At 45.2% G+C, this 14,884-nt stretch overlaps 1 protein-coding gene across 1 annotated transcript in view; it reads left to right on the top strand.

The window, feature by feature from the left end:
- LOC109900392 (1-phosphatidylinositol 4,5-bisphosphate phosphodiesterase beta-4) overlaps positions 1–14,884 on the top strand; it is a 162,647-nt gene that overhangs the window by 113,022 nt on the left and 34,741 nt on the right. Inside the window, 17 exon segments of the mRNA XM_031837514.1 lie at positions 195–338; positions 2,757–2,836; positions 3,137–3,190; positions 3,284–3,365; positions 3,476–3,576; positions 5,442–5,499; positions 6,745–6,853; positions 7,236–7,446; positions 7,530–7,623; positions 7,946–8,025; positions 8,174–8,258; positions 8,444–8,534; positions 8,731–8,826; positions 9,679–9,830; positions 13,669–13,764; positions 14,046–14,187; positions 14,843–14,884. The exon segment at positions 14,843–14,884 is cut by the window's right edge and continues 43 nt beyond it. Coding sequence (XP_031693374.1) covers positions 195–338; positions 2,757–2,836; positions 3,137–3,190; positions 3,284–3,365; positions 3,476–3,576; positions 5,442–5,499; positions 6,745–6,853; positions 7,236–7,446; positions 7,530–7,623; positions 7,946–8,025; positions 8,174–8,258; positions 8,444–8,534; positions 8,731–8,826; positions 9,679–9,830; positions 13,669–13,764; positions 14,046–14,187; positions 14,843–14,884 — 1,717 coding nt within the window.

Below are 14,884 nucleotides of genomic sequence, written 5' to 3'. Positions count from 1 at the left end.
CTTCTGACCTCAACTGTATCTCTCTCTCTCTCTCTCTCTCTCTCTCTCTCTCTCTCTCTCTCTCTCTCTCTCTCTCTCTCTCTCTCTCTCTCTCTCTATTCTCTCTCTATTCTCTCTATTCTCTCTCTCTCTCTATTCTCTCTCTATTCTCTCTCTCTCTCTATTCTCTCTTTCTCTATTCCCCCTCTCTCTAGGACCCTAAGATTCTGTCTTCGTTCGAGGCAGCGGGGAAGAAAGAGGAGGAGCTGGAGGGATGTGTCATCTGTGTCTGTAGCGGGACCGATCTCGTCAACCTCTCCTTCATGTACATGGTGGCTGACAGCCCAGACACAGCTAGGGTAAATACACAACCTTAACATCATGTTATGACAGCATTGTTACAACGTTCATACGACATCCATACCACATCACACGCTGCCACTGATCCGATCGACCAGGAATGGCACAGCGCAACCATTAAAACTGGCACAGGGCTCATACAACACTATTACAACATGAATATAACGTTACTCAACTCTAACAGACTTAGTCAACCCCTACTGTTGCACATGTTGGTAGTGAATCCAGACAATGCTAGGGTAATGCCGTCACGCAGCCAGGGTATCTCTCTGTCCCTCTCGCTCTCCCTCTCTCTCTCTCTCTCTCCTTCTCTCCCCGCTAGCCCTTACAGGGGTCATCATGCTAAACATTGCACTCTGGTGGTGACATGGAAAGCTGTGGCTAGCCAGCCAGGATGTTTTAGAGGAGTGTTAGAATGAATGGGAGGATTGGAGTTCTCAGTCAGCTGGGAGCAGAAGACACCTTTTAATTGTCTGATTACTGGAGAAATGAACCGATGTATCAGTGAACAGATGACGCTGAATTGTTTGATGTAGTTGTTTTCGTTGGATTCCTGATAAGGCATATATAAGAGACGGAGCGAGAGATAGCGGGGGGGGGGGGGGGTTGGTTAACGTGGGGTTTACACTGCAGAAGACGGAATGCCAAATGAATAATAATAAACTACCTAGAGTTGCCACCACCAGCTGAACTTGAAGGTCACACACACACACTCACCCACACACTAGCACACGCTCATTCATGCTACCTTGTTCACTTACTCTCTCGTATACAGACACCAAACACACACACACACACTAACACACCATCTCACACACTCAGCAGGTTAGTTGCAGCAGACCTGAAGAGCTGACACAGTTGTTCACATCAGCACAGCCTGTGAACAATATACACACGCGCACACGCACACGCGTAGCCCAGAGACAAACGGCACGCTGCCTCACGTATTAAGGGTAATGTGTCCGTTGAAAGAGATGGGAGCCGGACAAGATGTGTTAGAGAGAGGCGAGGGAGATCTGAAATCAACGCTGTTTACACACACACACACACACACACACAGGCAGGATGGCTGTGTGCATACATCTGCATCTGCTGTTTGGTCGTGGCTGCTTTGAAATTAAACAGAGAGAGGAAATTAGACAAACACTGTGAGTGAGGAGAGAACACACACACATAGACACAGTGAAACGGATACGCTGTGAGTAAGTAAACGTCCGGACGCGCGCGCGTGTGTGTGTGTGTATTGTGTAAGTTCACTACATGGCCATAAGTATGTGGACACCTGCTCGTCAAACGTTTCCTTCCAAAATCAGGGATATTGATATGGAGTTGGTCCCTCCTTTGCTGCTATTACAGCCCCCAACCTTGTGGGAAGGCTTTCCACTAGATGTTGGCACATTGCTGTGGGGACTTGCTTCCATTCAGCCACAAGAGCATTAGTGATGTTGGGCGATAAGGCCTGGCTCGCTCTGTGCAGGCCAGTCAAGTTCTTCCAAAACCGATCTCTAGAAACCATTTCTGTATGGACCTCGCTTTGTGCACGGGGCCATTGTCATGTTGAAGCAGGAAAAGCATAGAATCGTCTATGATGTCATTGCATGTTGTAGCTTTAATATTTCCCTTCACTGGAACCTAGCCCGAACCATGAATAACAGCCCCAGACCATTATCCCTCCTCCACCAAACTTTACAGTTGGCACTATGCATTGGGGCAGGTAGCGTTCTCCTGGCAATCCTGATTCGTCTGTCTGACTGCCAGATGGTAAAGTGTGATTCATCACTCCAGAGAACGCATTTCCACTGCTCCAGAGTCCAATGGCGGCGAGCTTAACATCGTTCCAGTCGACGCTCGGCATTGCGCATGGTGATCTTAGGCCTGTGTGCGGCTGCTCAGCCGTGGAAACCCATTTCATGAAGCTCCCGACGAACAGCTCTTGTGCTGACGTGTGCTTCCAAAGGCAGTTTGGAACTCACTAGTGAGTGTTACGATATTTGCGCAATATGCGCTTCAGCACCCGGCGTTCCCGTTCTGTGAGCTTGTGTGGTCTACCACTTCGCGGCTGAGCCGTTGTTGCTCCTAGACGTTTCTACCTCACAATAACGCCACTTAAAGTTGACCGAGGCAGCCCTAGCAGGGCAGAAATCTGATGAGCTGACTTGTTGGAAAGGTAGCATCCTATGACTGTGCCATGTTGAAAGTCACTGAGCTCTTCAGTAAGGCCATTCTGCTGCCATTGTTTAGCTATGGAGATTGCATGGCTGTGTGCTCTATTTTATACACCTGTGAGCAACGGGTGTGGATGAAAAAGCTGAATCCCCTAATTTGAAGGGGTGTCCACATACTTTTGGATATATAGTGTATGTATGTGTGAACACGCTTGTGTTTGTTTGTTTGTTTCTTTCTCTGTTTGTTTGCAGAAGTGGACGGAGGGTTTGAGGTCAGTGATCCACAATTTCAGAGCCAATAACGTCTGTCCTATGACCTGCCTCAAGAAACAGTGAGTAGACACCCATTCAAAGCCTATTTTCCTTAACCCCTAAACCCAACTCGAACCCTTAACCCCTAACCCTAACTCCTAAACCTAACCGTAATAGTAACCCTAACCCTAAACCTAACCCCTGAACCTAAAATTGCCTTTTTCCTTGTAGGGACCGGCTAAATGCCCCCACTTGTCTGAATTTTCCTTGTTTTACTAGAGAAACCCCCCCCAAAAAACACACACACACACACACACACACACACACACACAAACCCACACCTCAATATGTGTCGTCTCCTCTTCTTTCTTTTTTTTTAGTTGGATGAGGATGTGCTTTCTGACCAATGTGAACGGCAAGATCCCAGTGAGAACGTAAGAGACACTTCGGTTGGTAATGACATTTATCAGTCATTTGAGTTCATCCAATGGGCGTTTATGACGACGGCTGACCTCGCTCTGTTTCAGCATCACACGGACATTTGCGTCTGGGAAAACAGAGAAAGGAATCTTTCAGGCTCTGAAGGAACTGGGGCTGCCTAGCGGGAAGGTAAATTGGATGTTTTTTGCACGGTGCCCCCTTTTTTGGATCTCCCTTCCGTGTGCCACATCTGTTCCTCCCCCTGGTGTAAACACGTGTCACGCCATTCTCTCCCTCAGAACGATGAGATAGAACACGCGGCGTTCCCCTTCGACATCTTCTATGCCCTGACTCAGAAGATCTGCCCTCGTACTGACATCGAGGAGCTCTTCAAGAAAATGTGAGTGGTCACCAACTCCACTCCCCCAGACCTCTTCTGCTTGCTCTACTCTCCCCTCTCCATGATCTAACCTTGCTCTACTCTAGGAAGCTAGCGGCACCATAAATGCTAGTCGCATCTGAGTGTACAGTAAGGGTAGGAGTAAACAAGGTCTTACACTGGTTGAGAAGACATCTTGTCAACGTCAAAACTGGTTGTAAATATGTGTTTTCAACCAGTTTTGCTCACTGGTCAGGCGTTTACAGCACAACATCTATATAGCATTTTATTGCTATGTGTTTTTCCAGCATGGTCCCAACAGTGATACTTGTAGTGAAGAGGTATTTAGTAACAGTTTGGGTTGATAACTGTAGTGTGTATATACTGTTTATGTGAATGACAGGAGAGAGAGAGTTGTTCTACGGTGCATTCAGAAAGTATTCAGACTCCTTTTTTGAAATGTTGTTACGTTACAGCCTTATTCTGAAATGGATGAAATAGACAAATGTCCTCATCAATCTACACACAACAACCCACAATGACAAAGCTTATTTACATAAGTATTCAGACCCTTTGCTATGAGACTCGAAACTTTTTTTGAGTTCAGTTGATTGGACATGATTTGGAAAGGACTCGATGGTCGCTCTGACAGAGTTCCACTGTGGAGATGAGAGAACCTTCCAGAAGGACAGCCATCTCTGCAGCACTCCACCAATCAGGCCTTTATGGTAGAGTGGCCAGACGGAAGCCACTCCTCAGTAAAAGGCACTTGACAGCCCACTTGGAGTTTGCCGAAAGGCACTTAAAGCGCTCTCAGACCACGAGAAACAAGATTCTCTGGTCTGATGAAACCAAGATTGAAGTCTTTGGCCTGTATGCCAAGCGTTACGTCTGGAGGAAACCTGGCACCATCCCTATGGTGAAGCATGGTGGTGGCAGCATCATACTGTGGGAATGTTTTTCAGCAGAAGGGACTGGGAGACTAGTCAGGATTGAGGGAAAGATGAACAGAGCAAAGTACAGAGAGATCCTTGATGAAAACCTGCTCCAGAGCACTCAGGAGCTCTGAGTGGGGTGAAGGTTCACCTTCCAACAGGACAATGACCCTAAGCACACAGCCAAGACAACGCAGGAGTGGCTTCGGGACAAATCTCTGAATGTCCTTGGAGTTATCCAGCCAGAACCCAATCGAACATCTCTGGAGAGACCTGAAAATAACTGTGCAGTGACACTCCCCATCCAACCTGACAGAGCTTGAGAGGATCTGCAGACAAGAATGGGAGAAAGTCCCCAAATACAGGGTGTGTCAACCTTCATACCCAAGAAGACTCGAGACTGTAATCGCTGCCAAAAGTGCTTCAACAAAGTACTGAGTAAAGGTTCTGAATGTGATATAACTTTTTTTTTTAAATACATTTGCAAACGATGTTAAATGTTTTATTTGCTTTGTCATTATGTGGTATTTTGTGTAGATTAATGAGGATAATTTTTTTTGCCCCTCCATTTTAGAACAAGGCTGTAACGTAACAAAATGTGGGAAAAGTCAAGTGCTCTGAATGCTTCCCGAATGCACTGTCTGTTGGTGCTTTGTTTGAGAGATCAAATTCCTTAGACGGCCTACAGCTGCTCTACTAACAACCCCCGGACAACCTAATCTGCTTAATCAGGGACACTTTAACACGTTTCTTTTAAACCAACTCAACGGTTATTAAATGTTTGACCAGTGGTGATGTTAACATGTTTCTAGAATGTTCTTATGAAAGTGTAACATGACAGTGCTCTATTTTTACCCTTAAAGAAAAAAACTTCTGCTTTCTAGTTACTGACTGACTGAGAGGGTTTTTAAGAATCCTAACATTTTGTCTTTCTAATGAATTCCTTTGCAGCAATGGGGACAAAAGTGATTTTTTAAACGTAGACCAGTTAGTCAGCTTTCTGAATGAAGTAAGCTCTTTATCATTCATTAACTTCACTGTGTGACTGCTTGACCCCCTCCCCTCTCACCTGGCACAGGGTAGAAGTTGCCCTTAGGCACAGATCTAGGATCAGTTTGCATTTGGAGGGGATAAGAATGCAAGACTGACCTTAAATCATTGTCTAGGGATAATTTCATCCTGACCCTCTAAGCTGCACGCCCCCCCCCCCCCCCCCCCCCCCCTGCATACTTGTGACTGATTGTGTAACCCTGGCGACCTGGGGAGGGAGGGGCTCCCTGTTTGGCCATCTTTGCCTGTTCCTTGCTGCCTGTTTGTCTGTCTGTCTCTGCTAGTTGTCTCTGCTTTGGCTGAAAAACATACCTGCTTCCACTTCTACCTTCTGTACGCGTGCCTGCTTCTCTTTCTCTGTGTGCAACACCGAGTAGACTCCGAGTAGTACAAAGGCTCTGGAAAAATGTGTTCCCTTCTGCTTTAGTGGCCAGTGGTGTTGTCATGTGTCTCGTCTTGTAAGACCACACCCGTTAGCGCCCTACTTCTGACGAGCACACACACACACACACATACACCTCTTCTCCCCACCTCATTGCAGTCGCTCTGTACCAGTAACGGGCTTTTTGGTTTTCATTGTCACTTGTCAACACCCACAAATAAAAGATGTGTTTGTACCGGATAGTACTATATCCATTGTCACTGTGTCAGTGTAAGGTGTCAACCCGCATTTTGTTTGTAAGCGTCAGCTGTGAGTGTGTGTGTGTGAGTGTGTGAGTGTGTGTGTGTGAGTGTGTGTGTGTGAGTGTGTTTTAATTGCTGTCTCTTGCCATAATGGTCCCGATCCTAACCTGAGAAATTGAACAGAGGTGGTGCGTTAAAGCAACCCGCGCATGATGTGTAGTTTAACCCTTGCGTAAGACCTGAAAACTGGCGCTAGCTTCACGAGCTAATTAGATCAGCGGGATAAAATCGTTTTATGGCACGCAGAAGACACCCGGGTTCAACTCAGTTGGTCACATGACTTGTGCACGTCAAGTTTCTCGACAGTAGCTTAAAACCATAAACGCATTTCTGCTAAGTTTTGCCGAAGTCAGGCATTAGTATTCATGGGTAGATCTGCGCAGAAGCTCGAGTTCATGCACATTTCTCAAGTTAGGAATGGGTCCCAATGTTCTTAGTGTGCAGTGACGTGTGTGTGTGTGTGTGTGTGTGTGTGTGCGCTTGTGAGTGAGACGGTCTTTTGTGTCATTGCGTTCTCCAGAACCAGCGCGACCCGCGGCTAAATGAGATCCTGTTCCCCTTCTACGACCCTAAACGAGCCATGCAGATCATCGAGAAGTACGAGAGAGACCCCGACCTCAAGAAGAAAGGTGAGAGAGTGGGATGGCTGGAGAGTGAGAGAGAGGGAAGAGCACTGCTGCCCTCTTCTGGTGAATAACAAAAGAGCACACCTCCCTCATACTAATGTACCCACATGTTGGTTGTGTGAGAGTTGAGGAAAAATGAAGTCGAAGAGTGTATGTTAAACATCCTCTGCTCCTCCCCCTCCTCTCCCCTCCCCCCCTGCTCCTCTCCACTCCCCCCTGCTCCTCTCCCTCCTCTCCCCTCCCCCTCTGCTCCTCTCCACTCCCCCCTGCTCCTCTCCCTCCTCTCCCCTCCCCATCTGATCCTCTCCACTCCCCCCTGCTCCTCTCCCCTCCCCCTCTGCTCCTCCCCCTCCTCTCCCCTCCCCCCCCTGCTCCTCTCCCCCAGGCCGTATGTCCAGCGATGGCTTCTGCAGGTACCTGATGTCAGATGAGAATGCCCCGGTGTTCCTGGACTGTCTGGAGCTGTACCAGGACATGGAACAGCCTCTGGCCCACTACTTCATCGCATCCTCCCACAACACCTACCTGAACGGGAGGCAGTTCGGAGGGAAGTCCTCCGTGGAGATGTACAGACAGGTGCTGCTCTCCGGCTGCAGGTAGGGGTGGAGAGGGTGTGTGTGTGTGTGTGTGTGTGTGTGTTTTATATAATGTGTGTAAACTGTTTTTGTATTTGTGTCAGGTGTGTAGAGCTGGACTGCTGGGATGGGAAAGGAGAAGACCAGGAGCCTATCATCACTCATGGCAAGGCCATGTGTACTGACATCCTCTTCAAGGTACATACACAGACTCATGCATGCACGCACACTCACATTCACACACACACACACACACACGCACACTCACACACACACACACTCACTCCAAGAATGGAGACGATTAGTCAGAATGTTGTATTCATTACATATGGCAAGTCTGCCCTCTTGTGTTGATAGATTGATACTGCATCTAATTGCAACCTGCAGCTACATTCGAAAGTTCCACTGTAGTTATTGATCAGACACTCGCATCCAGAGAGACTTAAGGAGAATGATCAGTAATGGATCCAGGGCGATTTTCAACATCAATCCCCATGTTATTGTTTCCCCCGTCATAAAGGACGTGATCTCAGCCATCAGGGAAACTGCCTTTGTGACGTCTGAGTATCCCGTGATCCTGTCATTTGAAAACCACTGCAGGTAGGATGTCGTAGTGATCCCGAATATTTTTTGGACAACTTTGCACATGGCAATGTTATCATTTATTCCTGTACATCTGATCGAAATGACATGTAACTATTATTGCATTTGATTTAATGACAACAACAAAAAATCCTGTGTGTTTCAGTAAACCCCAGCAGTATAAGATGGCTCGCTATTGTGAGGAGATCTTTGGAGAATACCTACTGAGGCATCCCCTTGAGGGATTCCCTGTGAGTCCACACTATATATCTATACCTGTCTGTTTCTTATCTACAGTGTCCATATCTGTATCAGTACCGTGGATGACTGGACATGGTAAACAATGTGGATGTAATATTTCCATGCTACAGAAAGTGAACCATTTACTGCAAATGTCTTGAGTCAAAATAAACGTAATGTTTGCTGTTGTTGCCAGGTTGAGGCGGGTCGTCCCTTGCCTTCTCCCAACGATCTCAAACGCAAAATCCTCATCAAAAACAAACGCTTGAAACCCGAGGTGGAACAGAGTACGTTGACAGCGACAGTCTCGTCTTTCATATGGCTGTTAACTTCATGCAAAGATTCATTTTATATCCCTTAGTTTCACGCAGATGTCGCTACTGCTGGACCTGCCTGTTCTGAGTCATTCTGCATGTTGTTTTTGGATTGACTTACACTATGCTGAGTTCTGTTGTTGCGTGTGTGTGTGTGTGTGTTCTGCAGAGCAGTTAGAGTCTTTTAAGAAGCACATGGAGGCAGGAGAGACCAACACACCAGCCATCTTACTAGGAGCAGAGACAGAGGAAGATGTGGAGAACGGTGAGTGTGTGTGTGTGTGTGTGTGTGTGTGTGTGTGTGTGTGTGTATGCCTGTTCTTCTTCTTTTTGTGCTGGTGTGTGGTCACTTTGGATGCTGAGATATTCAGGCAATTATGAGTCGGTTGACTGGAGTAGGTGTGTGTCTTTGACCAGTGTTGTTCCTATACTATCTAGAACCTGAAGGGTTCTTCGGCTGTCCCCATAGGAGAGAACCCTTTGAAGAACCCTTTTTGGATCCTGGTAGAATCCTTTTGGTTCCAGGTAGAAACCTCTCGGGTTGTATGTAGAGCCCTTTCCACGGAGGGTTTTTACATGGAACCCAAAGGGGTTCTACCTGGAACCAAAAATATTTTTCCTGTGGAGACAGCTGAAGAACCATTTTGGAACCCTTCATTTTCTAAGAGTGTAGACGTAAGCTGCCGCTTAGGAAGTCAACGGGGGTCTCAGCTTGCCGTTGGTTAGGATAGCAGAAATACACAGTGTGCAATTTTGAAATGGGTTAGTGCATCAGCAGCATTTCTCTTGTTATGTCAGTCACTGACAGTCACTCAATTAGCCCACGTCAGCTAACATTTTATAGATTGTAAGCTATTTTTTTTCAGTCTTGCCAGCTATCTAAACCTTCTAGTAATCATGGTTGAATTACTGACCAGGCACGCAAGGCACGAACCCAGTGGCCCTGACCTCCAGGGTGCCCCCATTCAGATATTATATGAATGTCACATAAGTCATGGCAGAATGTGGAGAATTGCAGGACATTCACTTTTAAAGCTTCACATTTTTCTCTCCGGGGGGGGGGGGCTGTTTTGAACGTCGTGTGTTGGAGGGTAACAGTGTGTTCCTGTATCTGTAGCTCTAGGTGACGTGAAGGATGTGATTCCTGACTTGAAGACGTGTACATCAGAGGAACCTAGTGAAGAGAACAGCCTCAGCACCAGTGTCAGTGTCAGCGACAGTGTGAACAAAGACGGAGAGGAGAGGGAGAGGGACAACAGCATCAAAAAGGTAGACATTTTGTGAATATATTTTTTTTATTTTTTTTAGCTAAGACTGTAACCTATGACCCCCCCAAAAAAGAGTCTGTGTTCAGTTGTGTGTTCAGGTGATGACTGAGATACATTGTGTAGATATACTGGAGTATATTTTGGTCTGTAGTACAGTGCCTACGTAACGTAATCACAGCCCTTGACTTTTCCACTTTCCGTTGTGTTACAAAGTGGATTTAATTGTAATTGTTTGTCAAAAATCTACACAAAATACTCTGTAATGTCAAAGTGGAATAATTTTTTCTTTAATTAATGGCTAATAAAGCACTAATATATTGATTAGATAAGTATTCAAACCCCTGAGTCAATAAATGTTAGAATCACCTTTGGCAGTGATTACAGCTGAGAGTCTTTCTGGGTAAGTATCTGAAGAACTTTGCATACCTGTGTTGTACAATATTTGGCCATTATTCTTTTTTACATTCTTCAAGCTCTGTCGAGTTGGTTGTTGATCATTGCTGGACAGCCATTTTCATGTCTTGCTATAGATTTTCAAGCAGATTTAAGTCAAATCTGTAACTAGGCCACTCGGGAACATGCAACGTCATCTTGGTAAGCAACTCCAGTTTATACACTACGGTTCAAAAGTTTGGGGTCACTAAGAAATGTCCTTGTTTTTGAAAGAAAAGCAACTTTTTTGTCCATTTAAAATAACATCAAGTTGATCAGAAATACAGTGTAGACATTGTTAATGTTGTAAAATGACTATTGTAGCTGGAAACTATTTTGTATGGAATATCTACATAGGCGTACAGAGGCCCATTATCAGCAACCATCACTCCTGTGTTCCAATGGCACATTGTATTAGCTAATCCAAGTTTATCATTTTAAAAGGCTAATTGATCATAAGAAAACCCTTTTGCAATGATGTTAGCACAGCTGAAAACTGTTGTTCTGATTAAAGAAGCAATAAAACTGTCCTTCTTTAGACTAGATGAGTATCTGGAGCATCAGCATTTGTGGGTTCGATTACAGGCTCAAAATGGCCAGAAACAAAACTTTCTTTCTTTCGTCAGTCTATTCTTGTTCTGAGAAATGAAGGCTATTCCATGCGAGAAATTGTCAAGAAACTGAAGATCTCATACAATGCTGTGCACTACTCCCTTCACAGAACAGCGCAAACTGTCTCTAACGAGAATAGAAAGAGGAGTGGGAGGCGCCGGTGCCCAACTGAGCAAGAGGACAAGTACATTAGAGTATCTAGTTTGAGAAACAGATGCCTCATAAGTCCTCAACTAGGAGCCTCATGAAATAGTACCCGCAAAACACCAGTCTCAACGTCAACAGTGAAGAAGCGACTCCGAGATGCTGGCCTTCTAGGCGGAGTTGCAAAGAAAAAGCCATATCTCAGAATGGCCAATAAAAAGAAAAGATTAAGATGGGCCAAAGAACAGACGCTGTACAAAGGAACATTTGTGAGATGCAGAAAAGATGCTTTTCAGATGCTGAAAAGATCTGACAAGCATGGTGGACGCAATGTGATGGTCTGGGGGTGCTTTGGTGGTGGTAAAGTGGGAGATTTGTACAGGGTAAAAGGGATCTTGAAGAAGGAAGGCTATCACTCAATTTGGCAATGCCATGCCGTACCCTGTGGACGGCCCTTATAATTGGAGACAATTTCCTGCTACAACAGGACAGTGACCCAAAGCACAGCTCCAAGCTATGCAATAACTATTTAGGGAAGAAGCAGTCAGCTGGTATTCTCTAATATAATGGAGTGGCCAGCACAGTCACCGGATCTTAACCTTATTGAGCTGTTGAAGGAGCATCTTGACCATATGGTATGTAAGAAGTGACCATCAAACCAAATCAATTTGTGGGAGGTGCTTCAGGAAGCATGGGGGTGAAATCTCTTCAGGTTACCTCAACAAATTGACAAGAAGAATGCCAACGGTCTGCAAGGCTGTAATTGCTACAAATGTAGGATTATTTGACGAAAGCAAAGTTTGAAGGACACAATTATTATTTCAGTTAAAAATCATTATTTATAACCTTGCCAACGTCTTGACTATATTTCCTATTCATTTTGCAACTCATTTCATGTAAGGACATTTCTAAGTGACCCAAACGTTTGAACAGTATTTGGCCAAGCATTATAGGTTATTGTCCTGCTGAAAGGTGGATTTGTCTCCCAGTGTCTGGTGGAAAGCAGACTGAATCAGGTTTTCCTCTCTGATTTTTCCTGTGCTTAGCTCCATTCTGTTTCTTTTTATCCTAAAAAAAAACTCCCTTGTCCTTGCAGATGACAAGCATACCCATAACATGATACAGCCACCACCATGCTTGAAAATATGAAGTGTGATACTCCAAACATAATGCTTTGAATTCAGGACAAAAATGTCATTTCTTTGCCACATTTGTTTGCAGTTTTACTTGAGTGCCTTGTTGCAAACAGGATGTTTTGGAATATGTTTATTCTGTACAGGCTTCCTTCTTTTCACTCTGTCAGTTATTTGTAAAAGATATACAGTACCAGTCAAAAGTATGGAAACACCTACTCATTCAAGGGTTTTTCTATATTTTTACTATTTTCTACATTGAAGAATGAAATAGCACATAATGTAGTAACCAAAAAGTGTAAAACAAATCAAACATTTATTTTCTATTTGAGATTCTTCAAATTAGCCACCCATTGCCTTGAGCTTTGCTCACTCTTGGCATTCTCTCAACCAGCTTCATGAGGTAGTCACCTGGATTGCATTTAAATTAACAGGTGTCCCTTAAGTTCATTTGTGGAATTTCTTTCCTTAATGTGTTTAAGCCAATCAGTTGTGTTGTGACAAGGTAGGGGTGGTATACAGAAGATAGCTCTATTTGATAAAAAAAACAAGTCCATATTATGGCAAGAACAGCTCAAATAAGCAAAGATAAACGACAGTCCACCATTACTTTAAGACATTAAGGTAGGTCAATCAAGTACAAAAACCATCAAGCGCTATGATGAAACTGGCTCTCATGAGGACCGCCACAGGAAAGGAAGACCCAGAGTTACCTCTGCTGCAGAGGATAAGTTCATTAGAGTTACCAGCCTCAGAAATTGCAGCCCAAATAAATGCTAAGTAACAGACGCATCTCAACATCAACTATTCAGAGGAGACTGCGTGAATCAGGCCTTCATGGTTTAATTGCTGCAAAGAAACCACTACTAAAGGACACCAATAAGAAGAAGAGACTTGCTTGGGCCAAGAAACACGAGCAATGGACATTAGACCAGTGGAAATCTGTCCTTTGAGATTTTTAGTTTGAGACGCAGAGTAGGAAAACGGATTATCTCCGCATCTGTGGGCCCCACCGTGAAGCATGGAAGAGGAGGTGTGATGGTGTGGGGGTGCTTTGCTGGTGACACTGTCTGCAATTTATTTCGAATTCAAGGCACATTTGTACCATATATATATATATATATTTCCGTATCCATATTTCCGTATCCACTCTCACGTTATGGGGGAATAACTGTAGATCGGTGACACAAAATCTAAAATGAATAAATGTTATATTCAGGCTGAAACACAACAAAACCTGGAAAAGGTCAAGGGATGTGAATACTTTCTGAAGGCCTTGTATCTTTAAGCAATGAGGCCCGAAGGGGTGTGGTATATTAGATAATATGCCACACGACGCGAGGTGGAGTGCCTGGATGACAGCACTTCACCGTGGTACGTTGGCCATATACCACCAACCCCAAGGTGCCTTATTGCTATGATAAACTGGTTACCAGCCTAAATAGAACAGTAAACGAGTCACCCCATGGCGCAGCGTGTTTCACCATGGTTTATAATTTACTATTGTTGTGTGTTCAGGTGGTGGAGGAGGATCCGACAGAGATGTCTGAGGCCACAGAAGCAACAGACGCCACAGACATCTCCGAGGCGTCTGAGGATAACAACAACAAGAAGGTGTGCGAGTCGGTTCAGCTGCCCCCCCTTTTCTCTCTTTACTAACCTCTCCCTTACCGTGGAGCGTGTCGCCTTCTCTCTAACCTGTAGCTCTTGTAAAGCTCTTTCTCTGGACAGGGAATGCATGTATTGATCACGAGAGTGTAACTAGCGTTGTGCTTTATAATGACTTCATTTTATATTCAGACTCGAGGCTTCCCTGTGTACATAGTGGGGACTGGGAGACAACAGAGTTGTGTGTTAGCGTGTAAAACGGCTGTGTGTTTTCTGCTCCTGTGTAGACTGGCGAGACGACGGATGACGAGGAGGCTCTGATTGCCTCGTACACGTACGTAGGAGCCACCACCAACATCCACCCCTACCTCTCTGCTATGGTCAACTACGCACAGCCTGTCAAGTTCCAGAGCTTCGACGTCGCAGAAGGTAGCCTCCAATTCCGGTTATGCTGAATCAATTGGTTTTGTGTGTTTTGCCGTGGTCAACTTAAAGCTTTTTGCCGTGGTCAACTTAAAGCTTTTTGCCGTGGTCAACTTAAAGCTTTTGCCGTGGTCAACTTAAAGCTTTTTGCCGTGGTCAACTTAAAGCTTTTTGCCGTGGTCAACTTAAAGCTTTTTGCCGTGGTCAACTTAAAGCTTTTTGTAGAACTTCCAGCGCTATGCGGGTTAGTTGGAGTATGGCGCTTTTCAGATGCTCTCTCGCTCTCTCTCTCTCTCTCTCTCTTGCCCTCTCTCTCTCTTGCCCTCTCTCTCTCTTGCCCTCTCTCGCTCTCTCTCTCGCTCTCTCTCTCGCTCTCTCTCTCGCTCTCTCTCTCGCTCTCTCTCTCTCTCTCTCTCGCTCTCTCTCTCTCTCTCTCTCTTGCCCTCTCTCGCTCTCTCTCTCTTGCCCTCTCTCGCTCTCTCTCTCTCTCTCTTGCCCTCTCTCTCTCTCTCTCTCTCTCTCTCTCTCTCTCTCTCTCTCTCTCTCTCTCTCTCTCTCTCTCTCTCTCTCTCTCTCTCTCTCTCTCTCTCTCTCTCTCTCTCTCTCTCTCTCTCTCTCTCTCTCTCTCTCTCATTGTAACTACTTTCTCTTCTCCCTTTAGAGAGGAACATCCACCACAACATGTCGTCATTTAATGAGTCAG

Source organism: Oncorhynchus kisutch, linkage group LG12 (assembly GCF_002021735.2).
Source record: "Oncorhynchus kisutch isolate 150728-3 linkage group LG12, Okis_V2, whole genome shotgun sequence".
NCBI lineage: Eukaryota > Metazoa > Chordata > Actinopteri > Salmoniformes > Salmonidae > Oncorhynchus > Oncorhynchus kisutch.
This window is presented reverse-complemented; position numbering and strand designations above follow the sequence as displayed.